General features: G+C 42.5%; 1 protein-coding gene across 1 annotated transcript in view; it reads right to left on the bottom strand.

The window, feature by feature from the left end:
• Positions 1-3,116: 3,116 nt before the first annotated feature.
• Positions 3,117-19,111, bottom strand: part of MAN1A2 (mannosidase alpha class 1A member 2) — a 320,220-nt gene continuing 304,225 nt past the window's right edge. Inside the window, exons 12-13 of the mRNA XM_054042404.1 lie at positions 14,603-14,718; positions 3,117-5,917 (exon numbers count right to left, since the gene is read on the bottom strand). Of these exons, the coding sequence (XP_053898379.1) occupies positions 5,785-5,917; positions 14,603-14,718 (249 nt within the window). The 3' untranslated portion in view covers positions 3,117-5,784. The remainder of the gene's footprint in view (positions 5,918-14,602; positions 14,719-19,111) is intronic.

Genomic DNA, 19,111 nt, shown 5'->3' with positions numbered 1-19,111 from the left:
AACAGATTCTGACTGAACCAAGCCATGCAGTCTTCTCTCTAGCTTGTAGTGGTTCCCAACCTTTTGGGCAACTGTAGAGCAGTTGTAGAAACCAGTGCTTGCCCTCCCTTATAGAACGGTGCACACGTTAACCAGTAATGGAGATCAGGTTGCTCTCAGTATGACAGCCCAATCTGCACTTTTGGTCAAAGTAATATTTCCCAAAACATGGCAAGTGAAGGACTGGTTGAGAGTTATGGCGGGAGTGCAGTCAGACCACTCAATTGTCCTCCAGAGAATCAGCATTTATTTCTTTAAAATAAAGTCAATTTCTGGGTGTTATGCCTGTGGTAAAAACCTTAGAAACATGGAGTAAGGTCTGGTCTATACTAGGAAATTAGGTCAGTATAACTACATTGCTCCGGGGTGTGAAAAATCCACACCCCTGAGCGATGCAGTTAATCTGACCTAATCCCTGATGTAGACAGTGCTAGGTCGACAGGCGAATACTCCCGTTGACCCAGCTATCGCCTCTTGGGAAGGTGGAGTAACTACGCCGATGGGAGATAGTCTCTTCACTGATGCGCCACAGTGGTGCAGCTGTAGTGGCTTATGTGTAGACATACCCTAAGTGTAACTAGTGCAGAGATGTCTGCCTGAGTTGGTAGAGAGCATGAAAAGATAGCTCTGAAGTGTGAACTGCCCCATGCATTTCAATGAATGCTAATTCAGATCCCAGTGATGATGCTTTAAATGTCCACATTATTAACCATTTCACTGCTCACCACACTAGGTAGGAAAGCAGAGGAAATATCCTATGATGAAACTCTACATCAGCATTTCCAAAAGAGACAAGGGGGAGGAGCATCTGGGAGCCCAGATGGTGTATAAATTAAGATCTGTAGGCCTTTAACAACACATGGCGGGGCTCCCAGAAGAGTGTGATTGGTTTCATTTTCCACAGCATTCAAGAGTTTGGAAAACACTGGTTCAGAGTGCGCACCAAGGAATGAGAAGTAGCAGGGGCAGTGCATAGAGGGTTATCATCTTTAAGGTTTGGGGCAGGGGAACCTAAACACCCTGAGCTGACTTGGGAACCACAGAACTTTCTCTGACTTTCCACTGACTTCAGGTTTGTTCTCTGGATCTCCAGAATAGCTACAATTGTATATACAAAAATCTTCAATAAGAGGTTTAAGGAGCATTTTGTGCAGTAAGTGAGCAGCTGGAATGTCATTTTAGCCTTATTCAGTAAATGGAGCAAAGCCAAGAAGGAAACTGTCAGGTGTGGTTGGCACCCACAACTCCAGCTAAGTCACTGGGAATTGCAGATGTTTAGCCTCTCTGAAAATCAGGCCCAAAATGTTAAAAATAATGCCTTTGCTCCTGGTGGATCCTGGCCTACAGAGGCCTGATTGGGATGTGGATTGCACATTCATACCTTGAGTGCACGCAAACAGAAAATGGACAGTTTGGGGATCTCCAGGGTCTTTCGCAAAGCCAGTTTGCCACAAGAAATGTGTTACCTAGGGAGGTGGTGGAGTCTCCTTCCTTGGAGGTTTTTAAGGCCCGGCTTGACAAAGCCCTGGCTGGGATGATTTAGTTGGGAATTGGTCCTGCTTTGAGCAGGGGGTTGGACTAGATGACCTCTTGAGGTCCCTTCCAACCCTGATATTCTATGATTCAAGTGCACACCTTGTTTTCTGCTCTTGTTTCTTCCTGTAAGAACACAGGGTGCTGTAGAAATTGCCAACCAAGACAGCAGCAACTTGAATGAAAGCCAGAACTATGTGTTTGTTTGGTTAGAAGATATAGCACAAGATTTGGAGACAGCTAACACTAAAATATCACTCTGTTAAAAAAATAAGTATCTATACCTTCAGAAAAGTCTGTAAAACAGCAGCAACAGAATGAAAGTGACAATGTCCTAGTATGCCACATGTACCCAAGAGAAAACAGAGTCTGAGCTCTTGGCTGCAGCTACTCCATGCTGCTGGTCAGTATCCCAGCTCTGAAAAGGGCTGAGAAAAAGTCTACCACCTGAAGTCAGGAAAACAAGATGGATGCTTCAGCATCCATGTCTGGTTATTATGGACATCCTTCTCAGAACTCACGACAGCCAAACTCATTCTGCTCTGGGGGCAGCCCAGAATGCTGCAATGCATGAAGGGTACAGCAATTAGTTCACAAAATGTATTACTCTAGAAGTAGGCAGCACATTAGTAGCTTTGAGGGAGATGGGTGACTGCATTCTAAACTGGGATATGGTAGAAACCAGCAGACCCTGGGATAACTAGATGACAGGAAGCAAATGTCCTTTATTTGGAACCTATTGCATGTTTACACACAGGAGAAATGGCATTGCTGTACATCTGATTGGAGAAAATTACAATTCCCTTGCCATGAAGTGGCTCAGGACCTAAATTCAAATACTTCTTGTGGCAGTGAATTAACCCCAGTGAGACTTACACAGGCAATTAATTTGAGTGGTGGTTCTGTAATTCAAACCAGTGGGATGGGAAAAGAGTAAACATCAGTGAGAGGTTTGATGTTTCTATTTTTGGGACTCTAGAATTTTGTCCTTGACCTTTCTCTGAAGAGACTGGCAGCCATTCCGTGCTTCCACTAGCCAGGAGGAGTATGGGTTGGCTGGGGTAGAGCCTGTTACTAAAGACTCCCTGTTTTTCCTCAGTCCCCCTTCAACACAGAGAGTCTTACAGAACTAAGGCAATGAAGTGCAGGTTCAAACTGGGACTGGAAAAACTCAACTCAATATCACAAAATATTAAAATGGAAAAGCACTAGCTCTTCAATTAGTCATTAATTTCTAATTAGAAAATTATATTTTGTGGCAGTAGTAAAAAGAATCAGTTTATTTTAATTTGAAGTAAACAATTACTTGAATCAGAATTATTTACTACATTCATTACTTTGACTTTTTTCAGATTGATTTTTTTTTACTAGTGCTGCAAATTACAGTAATTGAGTAATTAGTACTAAGATAAAAACTCTTGGCATTTGAGTGTTTTTCAAGCTCTCTCTCTTCCTCCTCTGAAACTGAAGTTGCAATCTGGCGACAATCATTTGGATAACATTTGTTCCTAGAGTACACCACATCAGAATTGCCATGACACGGGAGTCAGTGGTTCTACCATTCTCTCTCTCCATGCATGGTTCTTGGTCTGTGCATTAAGGCCACAGGCTTATGTGCTTTGCTGAACTGGAGACTAAAAATGGAAAAACTAAATGCCACTTTAGATATACAAAATGGAACAGATTGTAGCCAGGTCACTCAGGCCAAGATGAGACACTGCATATTGGGGGGACACAGTGTTCTGCAGGACACTGCTGTGCACCAAAGATGAAGGTGGCCATGGAGTTCATTGTAGCACTCAGTAGGCTGCACTTTCCTGTCTCCATCCCTTCCTGGAGTTCCTGTTGTGGCAATGTTCTTGTTATAGAAAGCTCATTTTCAGGGGCTTAAAACTCAGTCAAAGCAAAAAAACCCAAACTTCTCTTTAAGCTGACATGAGGGGAATGAAGTACTGAGAGCCCAGAAAGGCTCAAATAATTAAAAATGTCACAGGAATCAAAGACAAAGGTGTTTCGTGGCTGGCTGCCTAGTAATAGTACTTCCCTCTGCAGTGATCTGACATAGCTACAACAGGACTATTGTAAAGGCAGCATGTTCATTCTGCTGGTGTGAAGAGGGCAGAAGCACCTTACGATGATCTACAGCCAGCCCTTCGGAGCTGTGAAGAAGAAGAATAAAAAAGGAGGTGAGCAGAATCCTTTTTAGCTCTCAAGGTGCTGGGGCTGGGGGGAGAGATGATTTGCTTTTGAAGATTGAGTTTCTTTAAATAAATATAGCCCACGATGGGGTACTTTGCCCTTTTGTTGTATTTTGAGAAAACAAAATGGAGACACCTTTAAGACCTCAAACATGTTGGAAATTTGGCGCTGAGGTGTGTGGAAATAAATGACTTACACTTAATATCCTATTCTACCCACTGAGGCATGGTAGGCAGACCCAAAGGCCAATAGCATGAATCTTATATATGCTTTTAATTGAATAAGCCATCTTCTCTAAGGTTGTTTTATTGCCAACTGACTGGAAAGGAAATGCTTAAAATATGTAAACAACAATCTGATTCCAGTCTATGCATACAATATTGATTTAAGACATTTCTCTAGTAAGCTGTCAGCGAGACAGGATGCCTGGTACAGAGCTGCCCACTTAAGCAGAAAAACTGAAAGAAAGGAAATGTTTAGAAATTAAAGCAGCAAGTGAAACTCACTTTAAACAAACCCTACTGATGTTAACAGGCGTTATTTCTGAGTGCACAGGATTCTATTCTATAGATGAGAAGAGATTCTCAGTAATGGGAGACAAGAGTCAGGACACGTATGCTGTAAGTGAAGACTGAAATGCACTACCCCCTTAACTCATGCTGTTGGGCCTGAACTCAGAACAGTGAGGTTGCTTCAGCCAGCAATGTCCAGAGGAAATCATAGAAGTGTAGCACTGGAAGGGACCTCGAGAGGTCATCTAGTCCAGTCCCCTGCACTCAGGGCAGGACTATGTAATAACTAGACCAAATGTATGCAGGTAACACAGCCTTATTAACTTGAGTTATGTGGTATATTGGTGTGTAATAGATTTTACCATGTTTCCAGAGAGACTCTCATGTTGGCTTTGCATTGGGGCAGTTTATGGCCCAGATAAAACTTGTTTTAATAAACTAAATCTGAGGCAGTTTTGGTCTCTTGCCATACACCTCAAAAAACAAGGCAAGACTTCAGATTTACAAAGCAGGATTTGTGAGCATTGTCCAAATAATAAAAGCGAGAGTCAAGGAAAACCACACGTTGCATGGACAAATGTAATGCAATGATACAAACTACTATATCTCACCTAAAGAGAACTGTGTCCCAGTGAATGTGATGCAGTCTGCCACATAAAGCAGGATGGGCAATTTCTGTTGTTATCTTTGTGGAAGTGGCAGAAAAGGACTGATATAAGGGAGTGTGGCCTTTCCATATGACAGGATTGGTGATCAAGGGAAACAGGACACTTAGCTGTGTCTTCCATACTCTGTGTCCATATCTTGTGTGGTGAACTAACAGCACAGTGCTGCCAGTTAATTACAAAAACAAATGCTTGGTAACTGTTCTCTGGGCGTGATTGTGCTTCACAGGTCTTTGGACTTTGTTATGAAGGGGGTAAATGAAAAGGAGGCACTGGGAATGGCTGCCAGTCTCGGCAAACTGATGCAGATTAGAAAAGTCAGACAGGTACAGAAAAAATTTCAAATCCTGGTGCTGCTGGTGCAGTTACGTTGCTTTTTTGTTGTTGCTTTGCTCATGCCATCATCAAAATAGAAAGAAAAAACAAATGTCTTAGTCTCTGGAATACACCCCATCTGAGTAGGAGACAAGTGTGCAGTTTCTTGCAAAGGCCAGCAGCAGCAAACTCCAGCCCCTGGCCAGGAAGCCAGTGGTTCCTTTGGCTGCTGGACTCTATATCTAGTAACAGGCTCCACTCTGCTGTTCGGGTTCAAAGCACACAAGGTCTCTGTCCTGCAAATGCCCCAGTAGCATGTTTTGGTCATGTATAAAAAGGAATTATTTCAGAGTTTACTTATCTACAGGTTGAAGAGCTTTGGGGGCAGAGGTTGTTTCTCACCCTGCATCTTGACTCAGATTAACTAAATGTCTGTCTCCTCTCCAGCCTAAAGTCTCAAGTGGTCCATGTAAACAAAACACAGCTGAGTGCAGTCTCTCCTCTTCTTCCTGGAGCTGTTTTTATCGATAAGCAGGATTTCCTGAAAGTGTGGTGTTGGCTAAATGTAAAACAGGCAAGGGATGAGCTTCTGTGTTAAAAACCCAGTTGTCTAAAGGCAGGAGGTCATCATTGGAGAAAAGCAGATACAGATACCTGGACATCAAAAGAGAAAAACAGGGATTTAAGGATGGCAAAAGCACAAGGTATCGAGCCTGACACTGGCCCCAGGCTGGCCTGTGCCTGCACCCTCAACAGCCAGTTGCCCCAGACTCCTCCCTGCACCGGCTACTCAAACACCTACCTATCCCTCAGCACCCACCTGCCCCCATGAATCCCCTGCCTCAAGAGCTCCATGCATCAGCAGCTCATGAACTCTAATCTCCTGGAGCCCTAGCAGCCCTCTATCCATCTACCCAGTCAAAGTCCTCCACCCAACTATGTCCCCAGACACCCTTGAGCATCTACCCTGCCAGAGATAAAATGTTTTGTGCATCTTCATGTCTTACCGTCATCAGTGCTCAAGGCAGGCTGTGTTCACTGTGTTACATTTATCCGTATATGCAATAAATGCCATTACAGAATTTATATGAACTATCACATGAAGTGGCACAAGACTTGGCAGCTATGAAAACTCATTGCCCAATTTCTATATTCACAGACTAATTACGAAGTGCAGCCATTGAGGAGACCTGTTTGGGAGTTTAAGCCTCACGTTTAGGCCTGGTAAAATGAAACAGAGAGAGCTCCTACAGACCAGAAGAGTTTTTGCTTACAAAGTTATATTTTCAGGTTTTAGCAGCAAGAGACATATCTGAGAAGTAATTAAAATTAATTTTTAATATATTGAAAGCTGGAGCTATTGAGGTGAAAATATGCATACCCTGCAAGAGATCACTTAGGAGCAGGTGAGGCAAGGTGCTCAGCCCAGAAGGATGTGCATATTTCTTTGGGGCGGATAGATCTGTGTGTGCCACACAGCAAGGAAAGATTCTAGCCAGTCTCTCCTTTTGCTAACTCGGTTTTGCTGCCCCTTTCTCTTAATTGCCATATTGTCCCATTTCCCCAGGTCATCTCCAGAGCAAAGAGAGAATCAGCCTGTTGTGTGTGTTTTCTTCCTCGTCGTTAATTTTATTTTACTGATTCATATACACTCGTTTTCTTGATTCTAAGGGCATGTCTATACAGCAAATGAAGGTGTCATTTTAGCACAGGTAGGCATACCTGCACTACCTTTAATCTAGCTAAATGGGGTAACAATAGCAGTGAAGATGTCTCTGCACAGGCTCTGAATGGGCTAGCCTCCCCAGTACAAGCCTGCTGGGACTCCATACATACTTAGCTTGCTTACCTGCACTGCAAATCACACCTTCATTTGCTGTACAGACAGACCCTAAGAGCTCAAGTCCCCTGAGGAGAGGCAGCAGCTTCAATTAGATCCAACTGGAGGAGCAGTGGTTCCTAGGAAGCTGATTTCATCTGACCCATTTGCCTATGAAGCCAGAGCAGAGGACTAGAGCTGAGCCTTTGGGAGCTGTGTGGAGACAGGCCTGGGCAGAGTGTGGCACAACCTCCAAGGTCAGCTCCAAATGGAAACATCCTCAAGTCTTTGGGGAACTAGAAAAACTTTGAGGCAGTAAAATTCTGTTTTTCTTTATTAATAAATGGTTGGTCATTTTATCTTAGTCACTTTACAAAAAAAGTGTGCTAAATGTGGAGTTATTATTTAACATTTATATTGTAGTAGCAACCAGGTGAGGCCCCCATTTTTCTAGTAACTGTACAAACATATAGAAAATTAGTGTCCCACCCCAAAGATAGGTTTCAGAGTAGCAGCCGTGTTAGTCTGTATCCGCAAAAAGAACAGGAGTACTTGTGGCACCTTAGAGACTAACAAATTTATTAGAGCATAAGCTTTCATGGGCTACAGCCCACTTCTTCGGATGCACCCCAAAGAGTTTACAGCCCAACAGACAACAGACAACAGTGGCTGAGACAAGTAGGTAAGGTGAGATGGGGGAGACAGGGTAACACAAATAATAGAATGTGTGCAATTCTTAGGCAATCAGGAGCAGCAATCATAATGCCACCTGCCCATTATCATGGGGGAACTCTATCCAGGGAAAAAGACCTGAGGGAGGGGGGGGTCATGGTAGATAATCTGTGGAAAACAAGCTCCCAGTGAGATGCTGTAGCCAAAAGAGAAAGTTAGGAGGGTGACTTGATGACAGACTATAAGTACCTACATGATGATCAGAAATTTGACAATAGATGGCTTTTCAATCTAGCTGACAAAGGTATAACAAGATCCAATGGCTGGAAGTTGAAGCTAGACAAACTCAAGCTAGAAATAAGGAGCACATTTTTGCCAGTGAGGGTAATTAACCACCGGAACAACTTACTAAGAATTCGCCATTAATGGAAATCTTTAAATCAAGACTGGATGTTTTTCTAACAGATCTGCTCTAGTTCAACCTGGAATTAATTCAGGGAAGTTCTATGGCCTGTGTTATACAGGAGGTCAAACTAGATGATCACGATGGTTCCTTCTGCCCTTGGAATCTATGAATCAGATTGTATTTTACTGTGTCCATTATGGAAGAGATGATTTCTGAGGAAGGAGTTGGAGGAGGGTCAGACGGTGGCTTCATGGATTTTGACTGGGAACTTTTCCACATGTAAGGAGCAGCATGAGAGAAAACACAGAAAAGTTTGTCAGAGACATGGGGAATTGGGCTATCAAGGGTGGCATCAATGAGAAAGGCAAGAGCAGGGCTGGCCTTACCATGAGGCGAACTGAGGCGGCCGCCTGAAGTGCCAGTCTGGGGGGGGGGGGGGCGCCACTAGGACCCAGAGTGTAGAAAATTGTGTCTGCTGCTGGTGAATATGTATTCTCTCTGCTCTAGATGCACAGAGATGGTGGAGTGCAGTGCTGGAGGAAGGAGGGCACAAGAGACATAACAGGCAGGCAGAAGAAAAGGTGAGAGGGAATAACAGAAAGCAGCAGGAGCTGCAGGGAGAGAGAGGAGGAGGAGCCTCTTATGTACCTCTCTATTACCCCCAGGAGCCTGGACTGATTAACACCAGCTTCTCAGGGAGTTTCCTGCTGCTTCCCTGAACCCATTTGAGGAGAACAGGCAGTCAACTGAAGTAGTAGGAACCAGTTAGGCCCTTAAGACGCTGATATCTTCCCTCACTCAGGTCCTGCTACCAGCTTGCTTATTTGTCCCCTTCAACTGAGTATTGAGAGCCACTATAGCTGGCACAGAACAGCAGTTATGAGTGAAAGAAGAAAACACCCCTCTGAGGCAGCATTCAGAAAAAGAAAGAAAGCAAAAGAAGCTTTTCTATCTAAGCAGGAAGGAACTTTCCTGAGATACATAGACACAAATGTTCATGGTGAGCCTTCCGGCCCCAGTGAGGATGTGAGTGGTGAGGAGATGCCTGATCTTCCAGTTAGTCAGAGTGCAGGTGACCTGACAGCTACTGCAGCATCCATATCTCCATCTCAAATGGATGTAACCATGCACATTCCTGAAGAAAAAGGTAGATCAGAGAAGAGTGTGCTGGAGGCGCAAGAAACAGCTGCTGCTGAGTTTAGTTCCTTAAGTCTAGATGATCCAGGACTGTGGACCCACTTGAACAATAGCCTGAGGGACTTCCTTGTACTGCATGGGCCACAGCCAGTGAAAAACTTCATGTTCCCCAAAGACAATGAAAATAGAAGTTTCCATCCAACACATTACTGGTGTGAAATCACCAATGGCGACAAAATGGAGAGGCCATGGCTTATGTACTCCAAACCCCAGAATGCTGCATACTGTTTTTGTTGCAAACTCTTCCAGTCTAATGTTCCAGTCACGCTGGGTTTTACAGGAACAAAGGACTGGAAAAATCTGACTAGAAATCTGGCATGCCATGAGAAGGCAGCAAATCACCAGAGAGCATTCCATAGGTGGAAAGAGCTTGAGATGAAACTAAGGTTAAAGGCCACCACAGATGATCAGCATCAAGAGAAGATTGCATCTTTACTGGCAAAATGTTCTGAAAAGGTTCATTGCCATTGTGAGAATGCTTGCTACCCAAAATCTAGCACTGCATGGCACTTCAGATCAGCTGTATGTGCCAAACAATGGAAACTTCCTTAAAATTGTGGAGCTGATGGCTGAGTTTGATGGTGTACTCCAGGAGCATCTAAGAAGAGTCACCACCCAAGAAATGTACACACAACACTACCTTGGAAAAACAATTCAAAATTAGATCATACAGTTATTGGCAACAAAAGTCAAACAGAAGATTGTGGCAGATCTGATGTCAGCAAGATATTACTCTGTTATTCTGGACCGCAAACCTGACATCAGCCATACGGAACAAATGACTTTAATGGTGCATTTGGTAACAACAACAGAAGCTAGTGAAAATGCCCCTGAAATGGTGACTATCAGAGAGCATTTTCTAGAATTTATTGACATTGATGATACTACAGGAGCTGGTATGACAAATGTGCTTCTTAAAAAGCTGGATGATATGGGAATTGCGATAGCTGACATGAGAGGTCAGGGCTACGATAATGGTGCCAACATGAGAGGAAAGAACAAAGAAGTGCAGACACAGATCTGAGAGTTAAACCCTCGAGCTTTTTTTGCCCCATGCAGTTCTCAATCACTGAACTTGGTGGTCAGTGATGCAGCATCAGCTTCTAGTGAGGCTGCTAAATTTTTTAATGTAATTCAAAGCATCTATGTATTTTTCTCTGCATCAACTCATCGATGTCAAATTTTGAAGCAACATCTGGGAACATCCTCTCTGACACTGAAACCACTGAGTGCCACATGATGGGAAAGTCGAGTGGACGCGATAAAGCCTATCAAACACCAAACTGGGAAGATAGATGATGCCACGGTTGCCATTATGGAGGATAATGCTATGACAGGAACTGTTTGTGGGAGAACAGTGGCAGAGGGAAATGGAATCACCAGAAACATACATAACTTCAAATTTCTGTGTGGCTTTGTGTTGTGGCATGACATACTGTTTGAAATAAATGTTGTAAGCAAGAGACTCCAAGGTGTTGACCTTGATATATCAGGAGCAATTGAACAACTGGACAAAGCGAAGTCATACTTACAGTCTTACCAGTCAGATGAGGGATTTCAAAACGTTCTGAAGAGTGCACAGAAGTTGGCAGAGGAACTTCACACTGAAGCTATTTCCCCACCCATTCAAGAATACAAGAGTCACCAAAGAAGAAGACATTTTGATTACGAGGCACGGGATAATCCCATAAGAGACCCCAAACAACAATTCAAAGTTGAATTCCTTAACCAGGTGCTAGATTGTGCAATACAGTCAGTTGAAGAATGTTTCCTGCAGCTCAAGGAACACAGCAGTATATTTGGGATGTTATATGATATTCCAAAACTCCTCACTATACCTGAAGAAGACCTACACCAGCAATGCAGGGCACTAGAGACAGTGTTGACACATGATGACATGCGCGATATTGATGCGAGTGATTTAGGTGATGAACTGAAAGCCCTTTCAAGATACATTTCAGCAGGATCAACTCCAAAGGCTGTTCTGGAATATATGCGCACAAATAAGATGACCACCCTCTTTCCAAATGCTTTTCTTGCTCTGCGCATACTTCTAACACTTCCTGTAACAGTTGCCAGTGGAGAACGCAGCTTCTCCAAGCCGAAGTTAATAAAAACACATTTACTCTCCACAATGACACAGGAGAGGCTGGTTGGCCTTGCAACCATCTCAATAGAACATGAGCTGGCCCAGAGTATGGACCTTCAGGAAGCAGTTCAAATCTTTGCAACCAAGAAGGCACGGAAAGCACCACTGATTATTCAAACAGATAAAAATGCCAGTGTTTACTATGCAGACAAGAAAAGTTACATTTGCTGTTCAGGCGTTTGAAAGTTAAGTGTTACTTAAAAATTTTGAACAAGGCATTTTAAGTTGTTAGTTCTCCTTTATTGGGGTAGGTAGCATAGCAGTACCATGAGAGGAGTAGAACAGGAAGAAGGCAGAATTGAGACCTTTCAAAGTTTTAGCCCAAGTGAGGGGGTATGGGGGTGTCATTTGAGCTCCCCGCCTCAGCTGCCAAAATTTTGCGGGCTGGCCCTGGGCAAGAGTCAACCTTACTGTAAGATAAAAGGTTGGCTAGGCAGGACAGACCTAGGTTTGGGAAATGCTTTGTGAGAATGCAACAAGATGTTTGGAGTCTGATTGTAGTGGAAGAGGGTCAGCCAGAGGAAGGGGTGACAATCAGAGTGACAAGCCAGGAAGATTATTTTAGCAGCAGCATTTGAGGGGATTTGAGGGGAGTGAGGCTACAGACATTAAGGGTAAAGGAGGAGGAGATTGCAGTAGCTGAGATGTGAGATGATCTGAGCTTGGACAAGAGTTTGCTCAGTGTGAGCACAGAAGAGAGATCAGCTTTTAAAGATGTTGTGCAGGAGGGAGCAGCAAGATTTAGACATAGTTTGGACATATGGACCAAAGGAAAGTGTTGAGTCAAAAGATGATACCAAGGCTGAATGACAGGGAGAATGGCGGTACTGTCCAATTCATAGAGAAAGGTTGGGGAGAGCTGTGGAGTGGGGAAAAGAGCAAGGGGAGAAGATGGAAGGAAGAGGGCACAAGAGGAAAAATAAAATGTATAGAAGAGGGTAGGCTAGAGCCATAGGAGAGAAGTGACTGGTCATGATAAGTAATCAGTTACGTACAACAAGCAGTTACATTGTGAGTAAATGAAACAAGAAATGAAACCTATGATGATTCAGTTCTGGAGTGGATAAATCCAACAGAGAAAAGCAATGGAGGAAGGATTCAATATGTAAATAATCAGTCAGTGACATAGACAGTCAAATAGGGAGTAGTCAGTAGAACACAGCGCAGAGGGCGCTTGAGCTGCCCAACGAGTACCGCTGAGGGAAAATGTTTCTGACAGCCATGCACTGGGCGCACAGACTTCAATAGTTGACTGGACATGTACAATTACTCGAAGAACAATTAGTTTTTTAAAACAAATATTTAGGATTAATAGTCATTTTGCCATTATTTTTCATAACGGAAAGCTTGTGATTTTTTTCTTCAGCCTTTCTTGACAAAGGAGATGTCTCCATCTCCCATTTTTCTTGACAGGAATGGCTGAAAAAGCACTAATACATTTTTCAGGAATTTTTCAAGTTTTTTTACACTTCAAAAATGTCAAAATTTCATTAACATTTTAATCAAAAAATTCCAACCAGATCTAAAGCTGTTTGAAAACCCAAAATGTTAGACTAAATATTTTTTGTTAATTTTTCATTGAAAATTGAATTTGACAAAAACTTTTGACAAAAATGCAATATTTAGGACAATTTTACCAACTCTAGTTCTTAATAAAAGTGAGACCAAAGGGCTGCACACAGTTAAGATGTCCTGTTCCCAATTGCATACTTCCTCCAATTGTTACCAACAGGCGTGAAACCAATCTGTCTGGACGGAAGATTATGGTCCCTTCTTGGGAGGTTGAGAGGAGCATTGTGAGGAGCAGATACACTGAGAGAGTGGATATTCTTTCTAAGGGCAGTGTGTGGCCTCGATCTCATTGAGAACAACAGAAGTAGCAGCCATTTTTAAAGCTCTCCCTGGAATTCTATAGAGTAGAACATTATTCTTCAACCTCTGCTGAAGGAGAAATTTCAGTCATGAAGAATAACGGCAAACAATGTCCATTAATCCTAAACATTTTTCAGTGGAGCGTATGCACAAGATTTCAGTGAGTTTTAACTACATAGGAAGTTTGAAGACTCTATACTGTTCGTTTAAGACCAAACCAATCAAACCAATTAAGAGATTTAATTTTAAATTCTCTGATATTCATTCTATACTTAACAAGATGACACTTTTTTTTCATAAATATAAAAGATGCTGGCTTTAAGTGCAAAACTCAACGCAATCTTAACTATGGAGTGTTAGCAAAGCCTCCATAATACATTGTTATCTCTATATAGATTCCTATCATGGCATCCATCACGGCAGTATCTCAGTACCATTGGTGTGTTCTAGTACAGTAGTTGCTAGGTTATTACTTGGGAAAAAAAGGTGGAGGAAGATCCATTACTTGGGACACTTAAAACCAGACTGGATGAAATACTGGAGAACAGACTGCATTACCATCTGGAAGATGGACTAGATGTGCCCTAGTTGAACCATTTCTAGTTAACAAATTTCGACTAAACAAAAATATTTAAAGATCTCTAAAATTTGAAAACATGCTGAATCTGGCTTTGAATTAAAAGTTACCCCACTAAACAAACATTCTGCAGACATAATACAGAAAAAATATCCAATAACTGTGTGGTGGATTTTTGTACGATGCCATATTTTCCCCTTCACAGTCCCCCAGCTAGGTCATTGCAACATCAGGCAGAGTAGATTCTGCAAGATAAATGTCCTGGCATTTGGTCATGTAAAACATGTTGATTCAGTGCAGCTAAAATTAAATGATCTCCTTACGAATGGAATTTGTTTAGAGGCGATAACCTCTCCTTTTCCCTGGCAGTTGTGTTCTGACTAGAGATACAAGAAATCAAAGTGAGGTCTTAAGAACAATAAGCTCACACTTCTGTCATTGGGGGATTTTTGCTATGGTTTCTCTAGACTGGAATGGGAAAACCAGGGAACTCCAAAATAAAAACAAAAAAGAGGAAAACACCCTGTGACGGTCTCGAATTTGAAGTGTTAATCCAATCTATTCTTTTAGGCACTGGGTAATCATACAGTACGTGACACTGCCCCAGGCTATTTTATGGGAATATGCATAAAGAGAAGTTTGCTTACTTCAGAGTTTCAGCAAGGAAAAAGCTCTGTTGTACATCGTCATATGCAGGAGATGAGGAATAGACATCCTTGACCCCCGAAAATCCACCACTGACTCGGCAGTACTTGTCAATAGCCTGTAGAGATGACGTAAGAACAGAAGAGGCATATTTTACCTGTACTTTAATATTTGAAAAGATACGACAAAGCAAGGATTGACCAATAATGACCAGAGTACACAGCGACATACTCTGCTAATGGTATTGAGAATTTCAGCTGAAATAATGGGGGAAGGACATTCATATCACTGGACTTTGTAGATAGGAGAGCTGGAGGAGTTTTAGATAGTTTGTCATGGGTTCCTGCAGAAGGTTATTAAGAGGGGGCACAAGGGATTGTACACATCACTGGGGGCTGTCTGCTGACCCGTACAGCCTCCTCCACCTCCCTTTGGACTCCCATGTGATCTCTTCCTTTCCTATTTTAACTGAATTTTGATCCCAGCTGTACTGGTCTGAGCTGTCCCAGCAGGGCTCCTGGCCTTTGAAATGGTGCAATCGAAGTCCCTGAGCACACAAATACAAAGAGGAATTGTAGAATCATAGAATATCAGGATTGGAAGAGACCTCAGGAGATCATCTAGTCCATTCCCCCTGCTCAAAGGAGGACCAACCTAAACTAAATCATCCCAGCCAGGGCTTTCTGTTTGTTATGCTCAACAGAAGCTGAGAGGAGTTGAGGCAGGGGAACAAATGCAGTGTAGAAACAGATGTCTCTATACACAAAGAAAATGAATTCAGACTGAATGAGCTACTCACAATCTATGCCTCAACCTTGGAGGGCTGGAAACAAAAAGAGATTCTCCACTGGAAATGTGTGTTTGTGAATATCTGCAGATGCAATCAGGGAAACTAGCAGGGAAAGTTACGTGGTTTCCCCTAAAACTGTAGGACTATAGGTTAAAATTGTCCATATCTATAACTACAAAATCCAGCAGTATCAGTCAGATAGTCAAAGTGTGTGGCTATAATAGTTTAGGACTATTATAAAGAAACTTTAATTCATCCAGACTCTTAACAATGAGGGTAGATGAGAGGGTGGGGAAGGGGAACACCAGGTCTCAGCATGACTGTCCTATCTTTAACATAGTCACCTGGCCACAATGCATGCCAGTGTCTGTACTTTCTTCAGGAAGCACCTCTATTCAAGAGGACAGCAGCCACTGAAGACTTTTAGAGGCTGGACTTGGTCATGTTGGCTGTTCCTGACAGATTTTAATTACCAACAGCTATTATAAATGCTGATAGCAACATAAATACTATAGGTTAAAAACAATACATCGCTTTTACAAAGTATGTTACAAACATTAGCTAATTAATTCACAAAGGACCACTATGTGGTAGGCATTAAATGGCAAAAAAAATAATTAATGAAGAGATAAGGTTGCCCAGTTATAGTTTGTGACTTTCCAGAACATTAAGTTCAGAAAAATCCAGGCTTCTGAAAACCAGGTAATACATAGTTAAGGTAAATGCCTACACAAACTTAACTTTGCCTCCTTCAAGTGGACAATAGCCACTGAGAATTATCTGCATGCACTTAGCTGCATTCCCTGTTAGGTGTAGCTGTACTGAATGGCTGGGGCAACTTGAAAGAGCAGTTATTGTGATATGAGATCTGGGAATTAATTAGAGGAGACTCACAGAGCTGTGACAGTGATATGCAGAGATCTGGGTCTGAGGCCCCTCATGTGTTATTAAAGGAAGGATGTACATGTCTACCTTGAGGTTCCAGTTGGCATCACTTCAATACATAATTGTATAGGTTGTATCAGACTGGGAAACAAAATGGCAGATGAAATTCAATGTTGATAAATGCAAAATAATGCACATTGGGAAACAATCCCAATTATACATACAAAATGAGGGGGTATAAATTAGCTGTTACCACTCAAGAAAGAGATCTTGGGAGTTACTGTGGATAGTTCCCTGAAAACATCTGCTCAGTGTGCAACGAAAGTCAAAAAAGCAAACAGAATGTTTAGAACCATTAGGAAAGGGATAGATAATAAGACAGAAAATATCATATTGCCTCTATATAAATCCATGGTACGCCCACATCTTGAATACTGTGTGCAGTTCTGGTCATCCCATCTCAAAAAAAAAAAATTATAATTGGAAAAAGTACAGAAAAGGGCAACAAAAATGATTAAGGGTATGGAACAGCTACGTGTGAGGAGAGAGATTAAAAAGACTGGAACTGTTCAGCTTTGAAAAGAGACAACTAAGTGGGGATCTGATAGAGGTCTATAAAATCATGAATGGTGTGGAGAAAGTAAATAAGGAAGTGTTATTTACCCCTTTACATAACACATGAACTAGGGGTCACCCCATGAAATTAATTGGCAGCAGGTTTAGAACTAAGACAAGGAAGTACTGCTTCACACAACATACAGTCAACCCATGGTACTTATTGCCAGAGAACATTGTGAAGGCCAAAAGTAGAACTGGGTTAAAAAAAGAATGATGTAAATTCCTGGAGGATATATCCATCAATAGCTGTTTCCCAAGATGGCCAGCGACACAACCCCATGCTCTGGGTGTCCCTAAACCTCTGACTGTTAGAAGCTGGGCCTGGACAACAAGGGACGGATCTCTTGATGATTGCCCTGTCCTGTTCACTACCTGTGAAGCATCTGGCACCGGCCACTGTCAGAAGCCAGGATACGGGGCTAGATAAACCATTGGTCTGCCCCAGTATGGCCGTTCTTACGTTCAGTAGTAGGGCACTGCGGTGGTCTTGCCCTGGGTACTGTCAGCTGTGAGGTGAGATTTAAAAGGATATGATGACATTAAATTTTAAAAGTGTGGTATTCTGTTGGGGGAGTAGGCTCAGTGTTTGAGCACAGGGCAAATGCAGGCAGTGCCTGTCCACTACAATGAAAAGGCAGAGTGTGAGTGTGTGTGTTATGGCGGTTGCAGGGCGTTGCTCCAAAAGGGCAGTTTGAAGGTTGTATGGGTATTTAACTTAACTCTTGTTTCCTGTTTTTCAGAAGTTTGACCTTTGCTGAACTCACCATTCTGCAAGGGCACAAGCTATCACCAGGCAACCTTAACGCTGCATTAACAAAGCCTTTGCCATTTAATTTCTTAGGTTTTTTTAAACCGAAAAAGAAATGTTAGTTCGTAGGAGTTAGTGGTCATTTAAACAGGTGTAATTCTCACCTAGGTTTGCAGTTGATATGCTACTGCAGCTAGGTACTAATCAAAAGACCTAGCTTTTATATAGTGCTTTTCATCAGTAGATCTTAAAGATATTTACAATATTATCCCCACTTTTCATATGGGAAACCAAGGCACAGAGAGATGAAGTGACTTGCCAAGGTCACCCAGCAGGCCAGTGGCAGAGTTAGGAATAGTCCCAGTTCAACAGTCTTTCCACTAGGCCACACAGTTACTATGTGATTCCATTTTGCTATAGTGGAATAGGGATAATGGTCATACTTTGAAATGTTTGCAATGTGTAGTTGCTAAAAGGGCCAGTGAGAGAAATCTTGATGGTCTGTGTTCTAAAACCTTGACAATTTTATTATATAGACAAGGTGAGAGAGGTAATATCTTTTATAGGACCAACTTCTGTTGGTGAGAGAGACAAGACTTTGAGTTTACAGGTTTAACTGGTATGGGGGTTCTTGAACCCAGATTTTCTGTGTCCAATGCCATTCCCACAGATTGTTCTAAGAGGTGGAGCTTGAGCTCACATCCCACAATTTTCTGGTTTTAGTGGAGAACGAAAGCACCTGCTTGGAAAGTATGGTTCATCTAGGCAGAAAAGGCATCTGCTGTGCTCATCTTTATGCAGGATTAGTTTGTATGATGGGTAGGGATTGAAGCCCACTGTTTTTGAGTCTGCCATCTTATGATCCTATACGTGAGCGGTGGGGTCTGTTTAGAGGGTGGAAGTTGTTCAGGGAGGTCTGATTGAAGGATTTCAATCCGGACAAGGGTTATTGAGTCCAAAAGGTTGAAGGTAAAGAGATGAAGATTGGTCTGGAGAATTTCAGAAGTTTAGATTAAGAAAGACCATGATAGAGTTGCTAGCAGATAGGACACTGCTAGGTTCCATCTCACTGCCATGGGTGGTAAGAGGGAACTGAGGGAGAGTCGTGGCCGCCCACCCTTTATGCCTTTGTATGGGAGCCAGTGCAGCCCCAACGGACACTGCTAGCAAAAAGAATCCAGTCACATGCATAAAATGCATGTGCACCTACAGTGGGATCCACACTGACACATATTTGAAGAGCATGTGAAGAAGCTGCCCTGAAAACTGCGGGAGGAGCTCAAAGAAGAGCTTGGTATCCTCTCAGACAGAGAGACACAGGAAAACACTGGGGGTTAAAAACCTCCAAAGCTTATCTCAGAGAAACCTTTATTGGGACTGGGATTCTACTGATTAGTATAGGGCCTGGGCGTCATGGCTACTGGGTTCTATTGCCAACTCTGCCACTCACTTGTTGTGTAACCTTGAACA

This window comes from Malaclemys terrapin, chromosome 1, assembly GCF_027887155.1.
Source record: "Malaclemys terrapin pileata isolate rMalTer1 chromosome 1, rMalTer1.hap1, whole genome shotgun sequence".
Classification (NCBI taxonomy): Eukaryota; Metazoa; Chordata; order Testudines; family Emydidae; genus Malaclemys; species Malaclemys terrapin.
The sequence above is the reverse complement of the archived record's forward strand: the minus strand, read 5'-3'. Positions and strand labels throughout refer to the sequence as shown.